Source organism: Arachis ipaensis, chromosome B03 (genome assembly GCF_000816755.2).
Source record: "Arachis ipaensis cultivar K30076 chromosome B03, Araip1.1, whole genome shotgun sequence".
In the NCBI taxonomy this organism is placed as follows: Eukaryota; Viridiplantae; Streptophyta; class Magnoliopsida; order Fabales; family Fabaceae; genus Arachis; species Arachis ipaensis.
Window position 1 is genome coordinate 130,870,045 of NC_029787.2, and position 16,772 is coordinate 130,886,816.

The 16,772-nt window shown below is 33.6% G+C and overlaps 2 protein-coding genes across 2 annotated transcripts in view; both read left to right on the plus strand.

Moving 5' to 3' along the window:
• LOC107631583 (mitogen-activated protein kinase kinase kinase 1) overlaps positions 1-5,786 on the plus strand; it is a 26,273-nt gene extending 20,487 nt beyond the window's left edge. Inside the window, exons 2-10 of the mRNA XM_016335073.2 lie at positions 1,881-2,064; positions 2,483-2,570; positions 2,685-2,747; positions 2,996-3,153; positions 3,594-3,666; positions 3,776-3,829; positions 4,181-4,294; positions 4,388-4,539; positions 5,111-5,786. Coding sequence (XP_016190559.2) covers positions 1,881-2,064; positions 2,483-2,570; positions 2,685-2,747; positions 2,996-3,153; positions 3,594-3,666; positions 3,776-3,829; positions 4,181-4,294; positions 4,388-4,539; positions 5,111-5,174 — 950 coding nt within the window. The 3' untranslated portion in view covers positions 5,175-5,786. The remainder of the gene's footprint in view (positions 1-1,880; positions 2,065-2,482; positions 2,571-2,684; positions 2,748-2,995; positions 3,154-3,593; positions 3,667-3,775; positions 3,830-4,180; positions 4,295-4,387; positions 4,540-5,110) is intronic.
• On the plus strand, positions 11,660-12,220 carry LOC107633869 (protein FAR1-RELATED SEQUENCE 11-like). The gene has a single exon (XM_021117474.1). The coding sequence runs from the start codon at positions 11,660-11,662 to the stop codon at positions 12,218-12,220; it is 561 nt and encodes a 186-aa protein (XP_020973133.1).

Genomic DNA, 16,772 nt, shown 5'->3' on the forward strand with positions numbered 1-16,772 from the left:
AATGCGTTTTTTTTTTTGTTTAATTTTATATTTTTTTTATTAAAGTAAGGGTAATTTCGGAATAAATTAAAAAAATTTATTAGAAAGGACGATTTTAAAATGAAATGCAACATTAAGGACGGTTTTAAGTCGAAAATTACATCAGGGACGGTTTCGATTCTGGCCCTCAACGTTAGGGACCAAAATCGTACTTATCCCTAATTTTTCTTCTTTCTTTTACTTTTTTGTCTATTTCCTTTATTTTTTAGTTTAATACTTGAAACTATTTTTTTTAACTGCAGTGGTGGACACTTATTGCATTTGAGCCTACACCTTCGATGGTGTTAATCGAGCTTCAGGCTAATGTTGCAGCCTATATTTTTTCGGATACGTTAGATCCGTATGTGTGATTTATTTTTATGCGTGATATATAATAGTTTATAAATTCTATGTTTCTCCTGGCTAACCATTTTATGACTTTGACAATTCTGAAGAGTTGGTAATCTCAGATGAAAAAGGTTATAGAAGTACATTTAGATGTCTCGTGCTAGAGAAATGTGTCGAATCACGAGTAAGTTTAGAAGTCAATGCACATTATACTTTTTCTTGTAATTATATTTTTGTGATTTGTATTTTACCTACAAACATATTTTACATATAAATGTAACATATTGTAGGTTATAAACCTGGCTGCACTTATGATTACACGTGTATTTCGACTAGGGGTGGCAAGCGGGGAAGCCCGCCCCGCCCCGCCTAACGGCGGGCTGGCGGGCTAAACCCGCCAAATCTCCTCTTTTTTTTTTACTATTAACTATTAAATAATATATATAATTTCACAACTATTTTAATAAATTTATAATTTTTAAAGGTATAAAAAAATTATAATTTCTATATTCACAAATATTAAAGTCTTTGTAATTATAAATATCTAATAAACATCATTATAAACCAAGTTTTCATCCAAAACATAATTATAAATATTGTCTCTAAAGCAAAATAAACATAATCTAAAACATAATTATAAATATTTTCTCAAAAAAAAAAACATAATCCAAAACACTCAATTTTCATCTTCATTCTCTTGTAAGTTAGGTTGGGAAAAGTTGGATTTTGGCAAAAAAATTACAAAAATACCCCCTTATCAAGAAAACACTAAGCCTGGCGGAAAAGCCCGCCCCACCAAAGTACGTGGTTTAAGCGGTGCGGATTAGGCGGGCTTTTACTATTTGGCGGTCCCAATTTTCCAGTCCGACCCACCTTTTTGGCGGGTTACGCGAGCCGGCCCGGCAGATTTAGCCCCATTTGCCACCCCTAATTTCGACGTAGGAATGAAGATCTAATCAGCTAGTTCATGTCTAAGCATTTTGCAGTAAATTTATCCTTATAATGTTTCTAAGTTATTATTTAATATTTTTGTCTAATAATTTTGTATGGATATCTAATTTTCTTTTTTCTAGACTAAACCATGCCATGTACTTACACGAGTAAAGTTTATAATTAAATAATTAATTCAAAAATAGTTGTTAAATTTAAAACATATTTTCGTTTAACAAGTATTTTTGTGTTTGCAACGATATACTTTAAGCGACAAATACAAACCGGCTGATGTTATCTTTGATTTCTTTGGAACTTATATGTCACTGAAAGTTAGCCACGTCATTAAAGTATAAGTGACCAATTTGTTCCCATTAATATGTTATTTTATTTTTCTAATGTTTATAATGATTTAAGGTTAATTGCAAGTTTTTATCCCTATCTACGAGGAATCACATTGGTATTTGGTCATTGTTGACTTTACGAGTCGTTGGCTAATATTATTGGATTCACTGCCTTGTACCGGAAAACATCAACAACGCAAAAGGAACGCAATTAAAGAAGCATGCTTTTTATGGATTCAGGTTCCTTTACTACGTCCCATGATGATGATAGTGATATTGGCGGGGAAAGAGCTTGTCCTTGTTCTGGTTCTGGCGCGGTTGATGGTTCCTTAATTGAGTGGTTTAACCGAACTTTCTCGTCGTGGCAAAAAGGTTACGTTTTGGGAAAGGGGTCGTTTGGAACCGTCTATGAAGGTTTTACAGAGTGAGTGTTTGCTTTTTCCTCATTTAATTACTTTTATTTATTCATTTGGTTAGTTGGTTGGTTAGTTACTTTAATGAGTAGAGTTGCGAACATGCGTATTCATTACACATGCTCTATAACCTGACCTATTAAGAGATTGTGTTTGTTGTTCGAGCTGACTTGTAGTTTGGGGAAAACCCTGGTTATCTGTTTGTCGTTACACTTAAGGACATTATTTAAGTTGGTGGTGTTTCCATGTTTATGTGAGATTTACTTTGATAAATAAAGGGGAAATTAGCATTAAGGACAGTTAAGAGGTATTAATGATGAAAAGAGGGAAAATTTGCTAACGTTAAACTCTCTAAAGTATTAGTGAGCTTTGATTTGCAAAGTGGTTTCCTTGTTTCTTAAATCACATGCACATTTTCTTTTCTTGCAGTGATGGATTCTTTTTTGCGGTGAAGGAGGCATCTTTGCTGGATGAAGGTAGTAACCAGGGTAAACAGAGCTTATTCCAACTTCGGCAGGTAGGAACTCTTTAGCCTTGTTGTTAGAGCTTATTACTTATTGTTCAATGTTCATTTGTCAATTCCATCTTATATGATAATGCCACCATTAATTATTTGTGCTCTTTGTCTCAGGAAATATCTCTTTTGAGTCGGTTTCAACACGAGAATATAGTTCGATATTTTGGCACTCAAGAGGTATGCAACATCTAGGTGGCAATAGACAAGTTTCTTATATGCTCCCAGAATATGATATTATAGGAAGACCAACTTCACTTTTAGGAATTGAATACGCAACCAAAATAAGTGCATTGCAAATTTGAATTCTTTCTTTTTGGTAGAATCACAAGTATGCTCCTAATGGAAGCCTTAATTTATTCCCTTCATTACTATTTTAATAATAATTGACTGCAGTAATTAATTGCCTTATATTTTGTCTTCTCCAGGACCAAAGTTCACTTTATATCTTCCTTGAACTTGTGCCTAAAGGGTCATTGTTAAGTCTCTATCAGAAGTATAGCTTAAATGATTCTCACGTTTCTGCATACACAAGGCAGATTTTGCATGGCTTGAAATATCTTCACAATCAAAATGTGATTCACAGGTATCATGAGTGATTGTCCTTTTGTGATTCGGTTTATTGACTATGCCTATGATAACAGCAATCATATTTGGGTGATGGAATTTTCTGGCATAGTTATGTTACAAGACTTCATGGTTTAGTGACGTTAGAATGTACGGGTTATGAGTGATTGTGCATTTGTGTATTGAACTAGATTTTTCTACATGGTAGAAGCTGGATGATAATGGATATGACTTATGAGGATATCTTTCTAGCTGTATGACTAAGGCATTTTAAGTCGTATGACTATACTTCCTCTTTTTAGCTTCTTAAGTGTGTCCTCTATCATGATCAACTTTTCAGAGTATAAATGTATGTGATGTATTTTGTGTTGTACTATTTGAGACAACTACGATAGAAGCCGCTTTTTCATCAGTCTGCAACTAATTGCATCTCTTTTCTTTTAATATTAAATTTTATAGGGATATCAAGTGTGCCAATATCCTGGTTGATGTAAGCGGGTCAGTCAAGCTTGCGGATTTTGGGTTGGCAAAGGTAACCTTCTTCAACAATATAATACTGAGTTTCCCTGTTTGCTGTTGCCCTGATGCGAATTCCAAATGCTGCTGCTTAAATTATAATGATTTGGTCTTTTTCTTTGCAGGCAACTGAAAATGTTAAATCAAGCAAAGGATCCCCATACTGGATGGCCCCAGAGGTTTGTCTTTGTTCTTGTGTCATTTGGTTGGAATAATTTCCTTCAAAGGGATAAACTAGAATGAGATATGGCTATCTAGTTTATATTGTATAGTATATATCCTGTGTGTTCAGTATTTCTCTACAAACATTAAGTTGATGTTTCGATAAGCCATTCTCCTGGTGACTGGACAAACCATCTTCTTGGATGGATTTTCTTGTTTCAAATTAAAAATCTTAGAAAAGTAGTTTGCCGCTCATTTGTAATTTATTGGAGAATGAAGATGTTTGGATAAACTGATGAATGAGTTATATTGTACTATATGAGCTTTTTGTGAGTTAGTGAGTTTGACCTTGAGTTGTTCCATTATAGGTTGTTAACTTGAAGAATGATGATGGGTATGGACTAGCAGCTGATATATGGAGCTTAGGTTGTACAGTCTTGGAGATGTTGATAGGGAAACGTCCTTACTCTGATTTGGAAGGAGTATGTAACATTTCTCAGTATTTTCTTTTGTTTTAAGTTTATATTTTTTCCTATATCAATATTTTATTTTCTTTATTTGTTTATTAATGATAGGTGCAAGCATTATTTCGAATTGGGAGAGGAGAACCTCCGCCTATTCCTGAAACATTGTCGAAGGATGCCAGGGATTTTATCCTTGAGTGCTTACAAGTTAACCCAAGTAAACGGCCAACTGCAGCTCAGTTATTGGAACATCCATTTCTAAGGAGACCGGTGGCGGAACTTGAAACAAAATTTTGGGGGGCCAGATAAAAAATAATTGTCAAAATATTTTTGATATGAATCCCATTTAAGATAAGTTCGTCTAATCTCATCTCTCTGGCTTTGGTGATATTGTCAAATTTAAAGTCGTTTTTCAAGATTTTGTTCCAAAAAGTTAAGGTTAAAGTCATCAGATGTAACTTTTTGAACTTTTGAAGATTATATCTCACTTTCTTCGTGATTCATTAAAGTAGAAGAACTATCTACAGGTGTTGATATTGTAAAAGTTATATGTTCTCCTTCTTAAATATTAGCCTTCCTCTTAAAAAATGTATCAATTCTTTGATTTTTTAATAATATTAAATTAAATAAATAAAAAATATCTAATTTTTTATATTTGAACTTAAAGATAGAGAGAGTGTTGTTCATTGAAGTTATTAGATACTTTAAATCATAGTAAAGTATTTAAATCAATTGAACTATTTTTTATCTTTTGAAAAAGTACTACTAAATTTTTTATAAAAAGTTTTGGGAGGCCATGGCCCCGCTTGTTTGAACTAAGCTCCGCCACTGAAGGAGACCATTTCTTTCTTCCTATTCCGCTGCGTCGCCAGATATTAAAACCTTTAAGAGCTTATAGTTGACAGTAAGGAGGTCAAATTCATCCTTCCTTTTCTGTACAGTTGATCCCTGCCGTGATACGTATGTCGGGTCTTGACTGGTTAATAGCATTGGAGATGGCTGTTGGAGTTGGACCTCACAGTCCTCAGTTGGTTTGGTTATAAACTTATAATTCCACGGTCAAGGACTGAAGGGAGGTCATTTCACCATCAGGGAGCTTGCATTTATTATCCAGAGTTTCAGATATAAATGTTCGACCTTATGCTGAATTCAAAGAAGCTGAAAGGCAATGGAAATAGCCATCATTCTGCTTACAAATACATCCAGACTCCATGCGCCGACGGAATTGGTTCTTTGTTGCATCTTTGTTGGCAACTTGTGTTGTGGTGAGTGGTCGGGGTTGCTTGTTGCTTAAGGTGTTGCCTTTGCCCTTTGCTCGCTAATTGCATGGAAATTGTTGGGTAATGATTAATGAAGTATGACTTCCTAAGATGTAAATAGGTAAGGTAGTTGCCAACAAAGGTTGTAACATACTAACATATTTGTAAATAGCAGTATCCATTGACTTGCGAGTGCTGCAGTACTTTGTTTTAGGAAACTGCAATGGTCATTTGCTAACAATTTTGGTGAAGCTGCAGAGTAACCTTATTATACATGTAAGCTGTATGTATATGTTCATGAGTAGTTCATTAATATTGAAATTTTATGTGATCTTTTTCAGATACTACAGCTTCTTATACGTCTACTATTTTTACCTTAAGGTTTCAGCTTGAAATAAACGGATACAAATGCACTCCAAAGTTTTCATTTAATCATGCAATATTAGCTTTAATACACCCTAAAAAAATACTGTTATATTATATTATATTATATTAAAAAAAAAAAAATAATTCGTGAGGTAGGAGGAAAGGGTAGCGGGACGCCGCACTTAATTACGAAATATGTTTTATGCATATCAGGATACATATGTGTTGGTTTATATATTTTAAATATATATCTTAAGGTAATTTATATCAATAAATTAATGAAAAATTAAATTTACGCAAATATCCTAAATAAAAATTAGTTGCAGGCTTGTCCTAAACAATCATATATAAATTGAGGTTATGATTTCTTACTCCTACTTTTATTAAGGAGTATGATTAATCATCATCAAAATAATTACAAAATATACCCCATCTTTTTTTTTTTTTTTGAAAAAATTGATAATTAAATATTAATCCATTTAATTTTTATATTTTACATTTTTTTCTATTTTCCTTTTAATTTCAGAGAAGAGAAACATTTGATCTATTAGAATTTTGCCTCCTCGTTCAATTACTGTCATTCTCTCATCCTCTTTCTCTCTGCTGTATCTCTCATTCGCTTATCATTGTCGCTGCAACACGCCTCAGACAACGCCGCAACATGCTGTCGACCCCGCCGCGCAACACACTACCGCCGCCGCCTCAACATGCTTCCGGGTGAAATAGATACCTGATTGATTCTCTTGGTACGGGTGAGACTATTGATTTATGCCTCTCTTACCACTTTTTAAGTCTTCCCTTCTCTTATACTACCAGAAACATGGTAGTTTACCACAGGAAAATACTCACGAACAAGAAGTGGTGGCAAATTTCTATGATCGTGGTAATTACTTGCAACGTTTTGTTTTTTCTGTGGTTAAATTGTGTGAAAGTTTTCGGGGGTAGATCCTCTCAAGTAAAAAAAACTGGATGGTGTCAATTGTGATCTCTTACCCTTCATTGTTCTTTCTTTCATATTTAATTTTGGTCCCACTTATAATTATAAAGTTAATGGTAAGAAATCACACTTCATTTCCTCAAGTGTTAAAACAACTGGAGATGATCCATTTCCGAAGTTTTTCACATTCTTGTTTATCTGTAGCCAACTTGAGCTGGACTCTCTCAATTGTTACAGACCGCATGCTCACCGTGACAAAATCAAACGATGCTTACTTTCATCCTTTTAAAAAATTTTATAGGCAGTTTCTACTTTTTTTTCAAATTTAAACCTTAATAATAAATTTCAATTTTACAGGCTTATCCAGTCTCTGGATAGTTGGTTTTTTCTCTCTCTCCTTTTCAGCCATTTTCAATTGATAAGATATGTATTAATTGGAATAGTATAAAAAAGAGTACATGCTTATAACTCTAATAAATTGAGAATGAATGTTAAAAGTATAAAATTTATGATATAATCCTAATTAGTATGTACCGTCTTTAAAATATGGTATATAATTATAATTTTTTATTTTTTTATTATAATTAACTATTAATTTAAATTAAAAATTTCAATTACTTAACTGAAATTCAAATGAACGTTTACAATAATACAAGTGAAATTTTGGGCAAAAAACTTTAAAGTAACTTTCACTTAGCACCAAAGTAAAATCCACTCACTAGAAAATCAGAAGAACTCATAGGTTCAGACTATTGTTCAATTTCTATGTATCCTTAGTAAATTTAACATTAAGTCGCCAAAGAAGGTCTCAAAATAGCAGAAATCAAGATTTTACAGGCAATTCTGAATCACAAAGAATTTGGAAGGAACCCTAGCAGCTCTTTTTTATCTTTATCTAATATTCTCTCTTTGTTGGATCTTTATTTTATTTATTTAAAAGACTATTTTTTTTTACCATTCACACTCTTTTTTTCAATATCCTTGTGTAGGAACTAGATCTGCGTGTATCAATGCTGCAACTTTGGCTCTTGTCGACGCTGGATCCCCATGCAAGTTTGTGTTTTCTTTTAAACTGTTCAACTTTTGATTTAGCTTTGTGACTTTGTAATTATTAAAATTTGTATGAATATGGATAAATTTGAACTAAATAGAAGAATTCTGCCAAAGTTGAATAAAGTGGCACTTCTTCATGTTAATTTTTTTGGCATCATTTTATTTTTTGTATTTCTTTTAGTCAACAATGTAAATTAATGTTAGATCTTTCTTTTTTGTTATCCCAATATGCATTCTTTCTTTTGTTACTGGCTATAGATAAATTCTAAATTACCAATTGACATTTTGAAAAATGTTATGCAACTAGTAATTAAAAGCTGCAAAGCAATTGCAAATTACACCCTCGAAGTAAGTGTTGTATCTTAATTTTTCTGATCATCCTCGAAGGAGTCAAATCATGGCCTATTAATTTCTTAGCTTGATTCCTGATCTCTGTCTTACTTAGCAGATTTTATTGGAGCACACAAAGCAACTGGAGTATCGACATGATGTATAATTCAGTGACTGAAGTTACATGTCCTTTTTGCTATTTATCTAGAAATATTTTTGCATGTGGGTTGTATGTGTAACAAGAAATGTAGAGATTGATAAATTCATTTTGTCTTGGTACTTTTAGGCTTTCAGATTTTTGTATCATTTTAGCAAAGTCTGAAATTTATTTTGTAATAGTTATATTTAAATATTTTTTTAACATTAAACCCATGTAATCCAGGATATTTGCTTTTCAATACTAAGTATTAGTTAATTTCATATTTTTATACTATGGATAATTCGTATAGGAATGTTATTATTTTTTTTATATGATGAAATTTTATATTAAGGAGCATTTTTATTATAAAGTATTTTTTTAATTTAACTTTTATTGTTAGCCATGGAAAAAAGTGTGGCAAAAAAGTCCGGTCTGGCCAATTTTGTCACGGGTAAAGTGTGGCAGAAACAATTATTTCGTTATGCATCTTTTCATTTTGCCACGGAAAAAAGCGTGTCTAAACATGCTAAAGTTGTAGCTAACAAAATATCTTTATGGGTGTTAAGACTGTGGCTAATGGGTAAAAAGCGTGACTAATTAAAAAAGCGTCGCCCTTTTCAACCACAGATGTTCATTTGTTGCCAAAGCGTAATTGCCACAGTTTTTTTAGAGTTTAGCCACGAATTTTTTCGTGGCTAAATCCCTTGTTTTTGGTAGTGTTAATGGCTTCCTCATCTGAGTAGAATTGATAATCTTAATACTTAGAAAACACTAGGAGTCACAATATTGAATCTATTAGCATAAAGTTGCGACGTATATAGTTTAAATTTCTGAATGTTAACTTTCTGGTTTAATGCATTGATTTGATTTACTGATTTTTTTACGCTTGATAAATGAACCTGATGGAGAAGAGTAAGATGCTGAATTTCTCAAGTCTGCAGCTTTTTTTTTTTTTAAGTTTTTCATTCATATTCATATTGTGTGAGTAAACACATCCTATAATCCCGCGTGTACAAATGCAGAATCCCCAATGTATATGAGATTTTATTGACTTCGTAAGACATGTGTATGCTAAAGCTGTTGTTTTGAATTGTTTGATCAGGAATCTACCAAGTGAGTTGGCTTCTGCAGTACCCCAGACCATCACTGTCACCCCAAAAGGGAATGTGGCTATTCAAAGGGTAAGCCATTGAATTATTTTGAATTGTTTGATCAGAAAACAGAACAGAAAGAATGAGATTAGAGCCATTATTAGTGGTAAAATATAATATCTAGAACTTAATAGTTTTTTGTTTGTGCTTTCTTGTTATCAACCATAAAATGGACTGTGACAAGCATTATAACTTAACAGTTTTTCATATTCATTGGGGTTTGTGATGTCTCAGTTGATATATATTATATTTTCATTTTGCATCTTAATACATGGTTGAAGTGAAGTAATTAATTGTTTGGCCATATGAAACATTTACCCTTTTATTCATTTGTTTGTAATTTTAGTCAATTGTTTCTAGAATGAAGTAATTAGTTGTTGTTGCGTCCGTCTTAGTGATGCTGCTGCCATATGCTAGACATGATATTTATCTGGTTGATTTATTTGCCTTTGCTTCATTTAGATGGGAATTGTTGATGCCATCTTAGACCTAGTGAGTAGTGGGACCACGCTGAGAGAAACTGATTTAAAAATATGATGAGCACTTAAGCAATGGTTTAGATTTGTGAAATTTTTAATATTGACAGTGAGTTCATAGAAAAGATTTAATAATGAAATTTCACATTTTTGAAGATATGTTTTACTAGTATGCTAAATCATTATGGACTTTGCACTGTGCTCAGTTGTTTAAATTACTACTAAAGGTTGAGAGTTATGAGTTATGACCATATCTTATGCCTGGCTACTTTTTGAATTATTATTTGTTCCGCTGCATCAATGGAAATTGTTTTAAATGTCGTTCGTTGTCAGATTTTTCTCTCAATCCTGTGTTTATGTTATCTTTTCTTCATTTGTTTTGAAATCTAATTCTTATTTGGTTTAAGCAACTCTTGTTTTTTTATTTTTTTTATTTTCTTTTTTTAATTGGTAGCTAAAATAGAAAATTTATCGAATTGACTGTGTAATCGGCATTTGTATCCAAGTAACTAACTAACCATAACTCCATAAAACTAAAATTATGATCTTCTCCTTTTATGGATCGTGAGAATTGAGAATTAACAATTACTATTATTATTGGTTGTCACCATTTGAATGATTTCTTTAATTATCCCTTTTTCTTTATCCATTATTTAGATTAACGAGTGTGAGAAACGACAAAATAAACCTGCTTTTTAGTTTTGCATAATTTGCTCAAATTGGAAAATGTGGATTATTATTATTATTATTATTTAGATTAACGAGTTTGAGAAACGACAAAATAAACCTGCTTTTTAGTTCTACTTTCTTGAGTTCAAGTTTACATTAGCATGGTTGTGCTATGTATTTCAGTTATCTGATCTTAGAATTAATATTAGTTGATTTGGGTTTGTGTTTGCGAAGCTCTACCACTGCTTTCTTCTTTCTTGGATGATCAGGTTTCTGTTGACCACTCCTTACGTGACCTCACTTCAGGTAAGTAATTATAAGTTATCAAACTCTGAACTTTAATTCATGAAAGTGTAAGCCTCTAGCATAATAGTCCCCAACTATAGAGAAGAGACATATTTGTGTAGTACTTTTTTTATGTGCTTGGGACTCATCACCCCATCATCGTAGGATGATATAGTGGGTGGCCAGTTAAAATGGGATCACAGTCCATCCTATGATTTGATGTGTTGAGAGAATGAATTTGAAGTGAGTAGTGAGAGCCACATTTTATGCTATGATGAGTTTCAAGTGAATACACAAAAATGAGTTATTTTATCGCTACTTTGATGCAACAAGCACTCTCAATTTGTATTAATGTTGATTGCTGGTTTTAGAGTTCCAATAAGGAATTTGGCATAAATAAGTGCATGATCGCTAAAATGTTGATCGCTTAAATTTGTATTAATGTTCCAATTTGTATAAATGTTGATCGCTCAAATTGGCAAATTGGCATAAATATGTGCATGATATATAAGGAATTTGGTCTCTATTTTAAAAATATTTATTCTTATCACTTTTCGCAATTTATGTACAAACTTAAGTTTTATTTTGAATTGTGTATTTGTGTTCAAAAAGTAATGGGTCAGAAATTTTCTCATGAAGGGGTTAATAGTGAGCATATATCATATGATCAGTATGAGCATAGGAGGAAGAAAAACATGATGAAGTTGACAGGGATTATATGGATGAGGACGACACAAATGTGGAACCAATGTTCGATTATCACGGCTTCGACGAAGGGTATAACATTGACTCACTCGAAGACATTGTGATGATTGAATTTTGGAACATCAGGGACGAATATGTATGTCATTTTCACTTTTCTGATGTCAACATTACATTTGAGTTCTACAATAGATATGCAAGGCCAAGAGGCTTTAGTGCTCGGAAGAACAGGACTAGGAAGAGTCGTGCGAGCGTACTTAAGTTGAAGAATTTTGTATGTCATCGTGAAGGATTTAGACCACAAAATAATAATGGCATTGGAAACTTTAAGAAAAAACCTACACCAGAGACAAGGTGTGGCTACAGTGCAATGATGGAGATTCGTCTAGATGCACCTAGTGATCGTTGGTTTATTTCTTATTTTTCTGATGAACACAGTCATCCGCTTCTGGATCCTCGGTTGACTGGATTGTTTCGTGGGCATAGATTCATGTCCGAGGCTGATATTGGCCACATGATTAACATGGAAAAGGGTGAGATTAGTGTTGGACAGATATATCGAACATTAGCAAATTAGGCATGTGGCTACGAGTATCTCTTTTTCACGCAAAGGGACATATACAATAAAATAGCAAAGCAGAGGCGCCAGTTACCTAGTGATGCGTATGCAGATTTGAAGTATCTAGAAGATCAAGCAACAAATGACCCTTCTCTCTATTTTAATTATCACGTGGATGCCGATGGTACTTTGTACAATTTATTCTGGTGCAATAGTCTCAGTAGGGCAAATTACTCATTATTTGGTGATGTGCTGCCTTTTGATGCTACCTATAAGAGGAATAAATATATGTGTCCATTGGTGGTATTTTCTGGTGTTAATCATCACAATCAAATAATTATTTTTGCTGTTGCTTTAATTTGCGACGAGAAAAAAGACACATATAGGTGGTTACTACAACAACTGAAGGTGGCAATGAATGGGAAAGCACCTGTTTTAGTTATCACGAATGGTGATCTATCAATGAAGTTTGCCATTGAGAAAGAGTTTTCTAATGCACATCATAGATTATGTGCATGGCATCTGATTCGCAATGCAATAAGTAATATTGGCAAGCCCCAGTTTACCTCCATGTTTAAAAAGTGTATGCTATGCGACTATGAAATTGATGTATTTCGTCAAAAGTGGTTTGAAATGGTTGAGGGATTTGGTGTCGAAAACAAGAGTTGGGTCCTAGATATGTATAAGAAGAGACATTCATGGTCAACTGCACATATAAGATGAAAGTTTTTTACTGGTTTTCGGACTACTTCTCGATGCGAGGGATTAAACTCAATCATTGCAAAGTATGTCAATTCAAGGTACAATCTAGTTGAGTTCATTTAACACTTTAATCGATGTGTCAACCATATTTGGTGGAAAGAGGTCCAGGCTGACCTCGCATCTATGAATGGGTGACCCAGTATGCAAACGTGTTTTTAACAGTTAAAGAGGAGTGTTGCCAATGTTTACACCCTATCAATATTTTATATGTTCCAACCAATCTTTGTACGAGCTGCATCAATAAAGGTAATAAATATGAGGCAAACTGGCTCTTATATGATTTACTCTGTCGGTTTGGCCCGAACGCCAAATAAAATGTGGCGTGTATTCTTTTTTGACATTTAGATGGAATTCAATTGTTCATGTATGAGAATGGAATCATTTGACATACCTTGTGAACACATAATTTGCGTCTTGGTGCATGAAGATATAGATGAGCTGTCAAGGTCATTAGGAGAGAGAGGAATCTGAGGCTGAGTTGGGTTCCTGCCACCGCCGATCTGCCCAGCTGCCGTCGCTCCGTCGCCCACGAGCTACCGGTGGTTCTTGCTTTGGCCTCTGCTTGCTGCTTTTGCTTGAGCTTCTACTTTGGCTTCTTATTGAATTTGTGCTTCTTCTTTGGCTTCTTGTGCTTCTGCTTGTTGATTTGGCTTTGTGCTTGAACTTCTGCATCTATTTCTACTTCAGTTTCTGCTTTCTGCTTCTGCCTTCTGCTTGTGTTAATTTTTTTTGCTTTCTGCTTCTGCTTGTGTTGATTTCTATGTTCATTTAAATTTTTTTGAATGTTGAATGTTGTGTTATTATTGATTTGAATGTTCTGTTATTATTGATAATGGATTCTTGAATTTGAATGTATGTTCTGTTGTTATTGTTATTGTGGAAAGAAATGGCTGATAGTGGAAATAAGGACGGTGATGGTGGTGGAGAATGCAGAATGAACAGTGGTGGTGGAGAATGCAAAATGATCGGATGGCTGATAGTGGAAATAAGGGGGTGACGATGGTGGAGAATGCAGAATGAACGGTGGTGGCAGGGAATACAAAATGAACGGTAGTGTAGTTGGGGGTTGGGGGTATTGTTGTCTTTTAAAAAATTATTTTATTAAAAAGGACGATTTTAATACAAAAAAAAATATTAAGGATGATTTTAAATCTAAAATGACTTTGGAGACGATTTTGATTCTGACCCTCAACGTTAGGGACCAAAATAATACTTATCCCTAAATAAAAATATTCCACTTAAGGGGTTCAATTTCAATCCTACTTCTTATATATGCAGTAACTCATTGTTAGTGACAAATCTTTAAATAGAATTTTAATCTACAGTGGATTAGTCATTGGCCTGGTTGAGAATATCGTGGATAAGAAAAAGAAATATTAGACTTTTTTAATTAGTTTGTGGTTTAATTATGCTGTTAATTTCTATAATTTCACCAAATTTATAATCAAATTTTTATATTTATTTTCTTTTAATTGGGTTCCTATACTATTTTTAATTTTGGAATTAAATCCGTACTTGTGTAAAAATATTAGAATTAACGAAATATTTTTTCGCAAATTAAAAGTACTCACAATTAAAAAATTAATTTCTTTTTTATTTTTAATACAAAATATTTTTACAAACTGAACAAATCCTTAATTCTTTGCTCGTTTAAAGAGAGGGATAAAAAAAAAAAAGAAGAGAACCAGAAAAGGATGGGGTGATTTTGGTAGTTTTCATCGTTTGAATTTGATGTGAAGCAACAGAAAATATAAAGCACAGAAGAAAACGGATCTGAAACTCACGAAATCCTTTTAGAAATAATTTTTTTCTAAAGTATTAATTTCTTATCCATACCTCTATATATGGTATTTTGCATTGTGGATAAACCGATAAAGTGAATAATGTTATATGGAGTTATTAATATAAAATATAAGTTATAATATATATTAAAAATAAGTTAAATAATATACGTATTTTTATATAAATATGTAATTCAATATTCAAGTAGTTTTCTTGAGATAAATTAAAAAGAACTTAATATAATTTTTTCACACTTCTCTCTCAGCTTTAACCAAGGAAAAAAAATACCACAAAAAAATTTCTCTAATTTATCTTTATTGAGGTAATGACAAAAAATATACTTTTTTTTCTTGATTTATTTTTTTTTTAATTTATTTCTTCGGATCCTCATCTAAACAAACTACTATCAGGGTCATTGTAAATGTCCACTCTAAGATCTTATCATTAAGGTTTTCTCTCTAGGATAAAATATTAAGTATATTATGCCACTTGCGTTATGTAAAATCCACATTTTAAATTGACTCTGACTTAACATTGAAATTGATTTGCAAACAGTTTCATCAATAATTGTTGTTAGAAATAAGAGATTGAGAGAGTAATTTGAAAAGTGTATTATTGAGTTGTGATCAAAAGTATAATATATAAGGGGTATTTATAGGTGGTAAATGAATCAGAGCAATAAAGGCATAGAATCCTACAATTAATATACAGATATACTAGACGATACTAATTGATCTAAATTGATTCTAATGATTCTCTAACATCCCCCCTCAAACTCAAGTGGGAGCTAAGGATACCAACTTGAGTTTGGATAATAGAGTCCGAAAACGAGTCGGGTGATGAGCTTTCGTGAAGATATCAGCAGTCTGATCTAGTGTTCCAACAGCAATGAGACGAACAGCATCAATAAGGATATGTTGCCGAACAAAGTGACAATCAATCTCAATGTGTTTGGTGCGTTCATGAAACACATCATTATGGGCGATCTGAATAGCACTGCGGTTATCACAAAAAACATCAGTAGGGAACGACTGAGGAGCACCCAGATCTTCGAGAAGCCAACGAACCGAGATAACTTCAGCAATGGTGTCAGCGAGGGCACGGTACTCAGCTTCTGTGCTTGAGCGAGCAGTGAACGTTTGCTTCTTAGCACGCCAAGAAATGAAAGTGTCGCCAAGAAACAAACAGTAACCAGTAGTAGAACGACGATCAGTGGGATCACCAGCCAAATCAGCATCGGAGTAAGCCTGAAGAGACAAAGAGGAATGGACAGAAAAATAAAGGGCATGAAATAGAGTGCCTTTGATGTAGCAAAGAATGCGAAGAACTGCCGCATAGTAAGTAGTACGAGGAGCTGGCAAGAACTGGCTAAGTACATGAACTGGATAGGTGATGTCTGGTCGGATGACAGTCAAGTAGACGAGACCGCCAACTAACTGTCGATAGAGAGTCGGATTATCCAAAACAGTGCCATCCATAGGGGTAAATCGAACATTAGGCTCAAGAGGAGTAGACTCAGTGCGACTATTTGTAATCCCAGCGCGAGCAAGAAGATCTGAAGCATACTTAGCCTGAGAGAAATAGATGCCATCATCGGTGGAGATGACCTCGAGACCAAGAAAATAGCTGAGAGAACCAAGATCTTTCATCTCAAAGGTACGGTGAAGTGAGGCCTTGAGATCAGAGATACCATCAACATCATCCCCAGTAATGATCATGTCATCAACATACAAAAGTAGAAGAACAACTCCACGTTCGCTTTTACGAATGAAAAGGGCATTCTCATGAGGGCTATAAGTAAAACCAAGACTGCATATGGTAGTGCTGAACTTGTCAAACCATTCACGAGGAGCTTGCTTAAGTCCATAAAGTGCCTTGCGAAGGAGACAAACCTTATTAGAAGGACAAGGATATCCCGGAGGTGGTTTTATATAGACTTTCTTTTTCAAATCCCCATTAAGAAATGCATTCTTCACATCCATTTGACTGAGAGACCATTTTTTAACCGCAGCAATGGCAAGAAGAG

Coding starts and splice junctions, on each gene's coding strand:
- LOC107633869 (XM_021117474.1), top strand. CDS start 11,660: ATGGATGAGGACGACACAAATGTGGAACCAATGTTCGATTATCACGGC.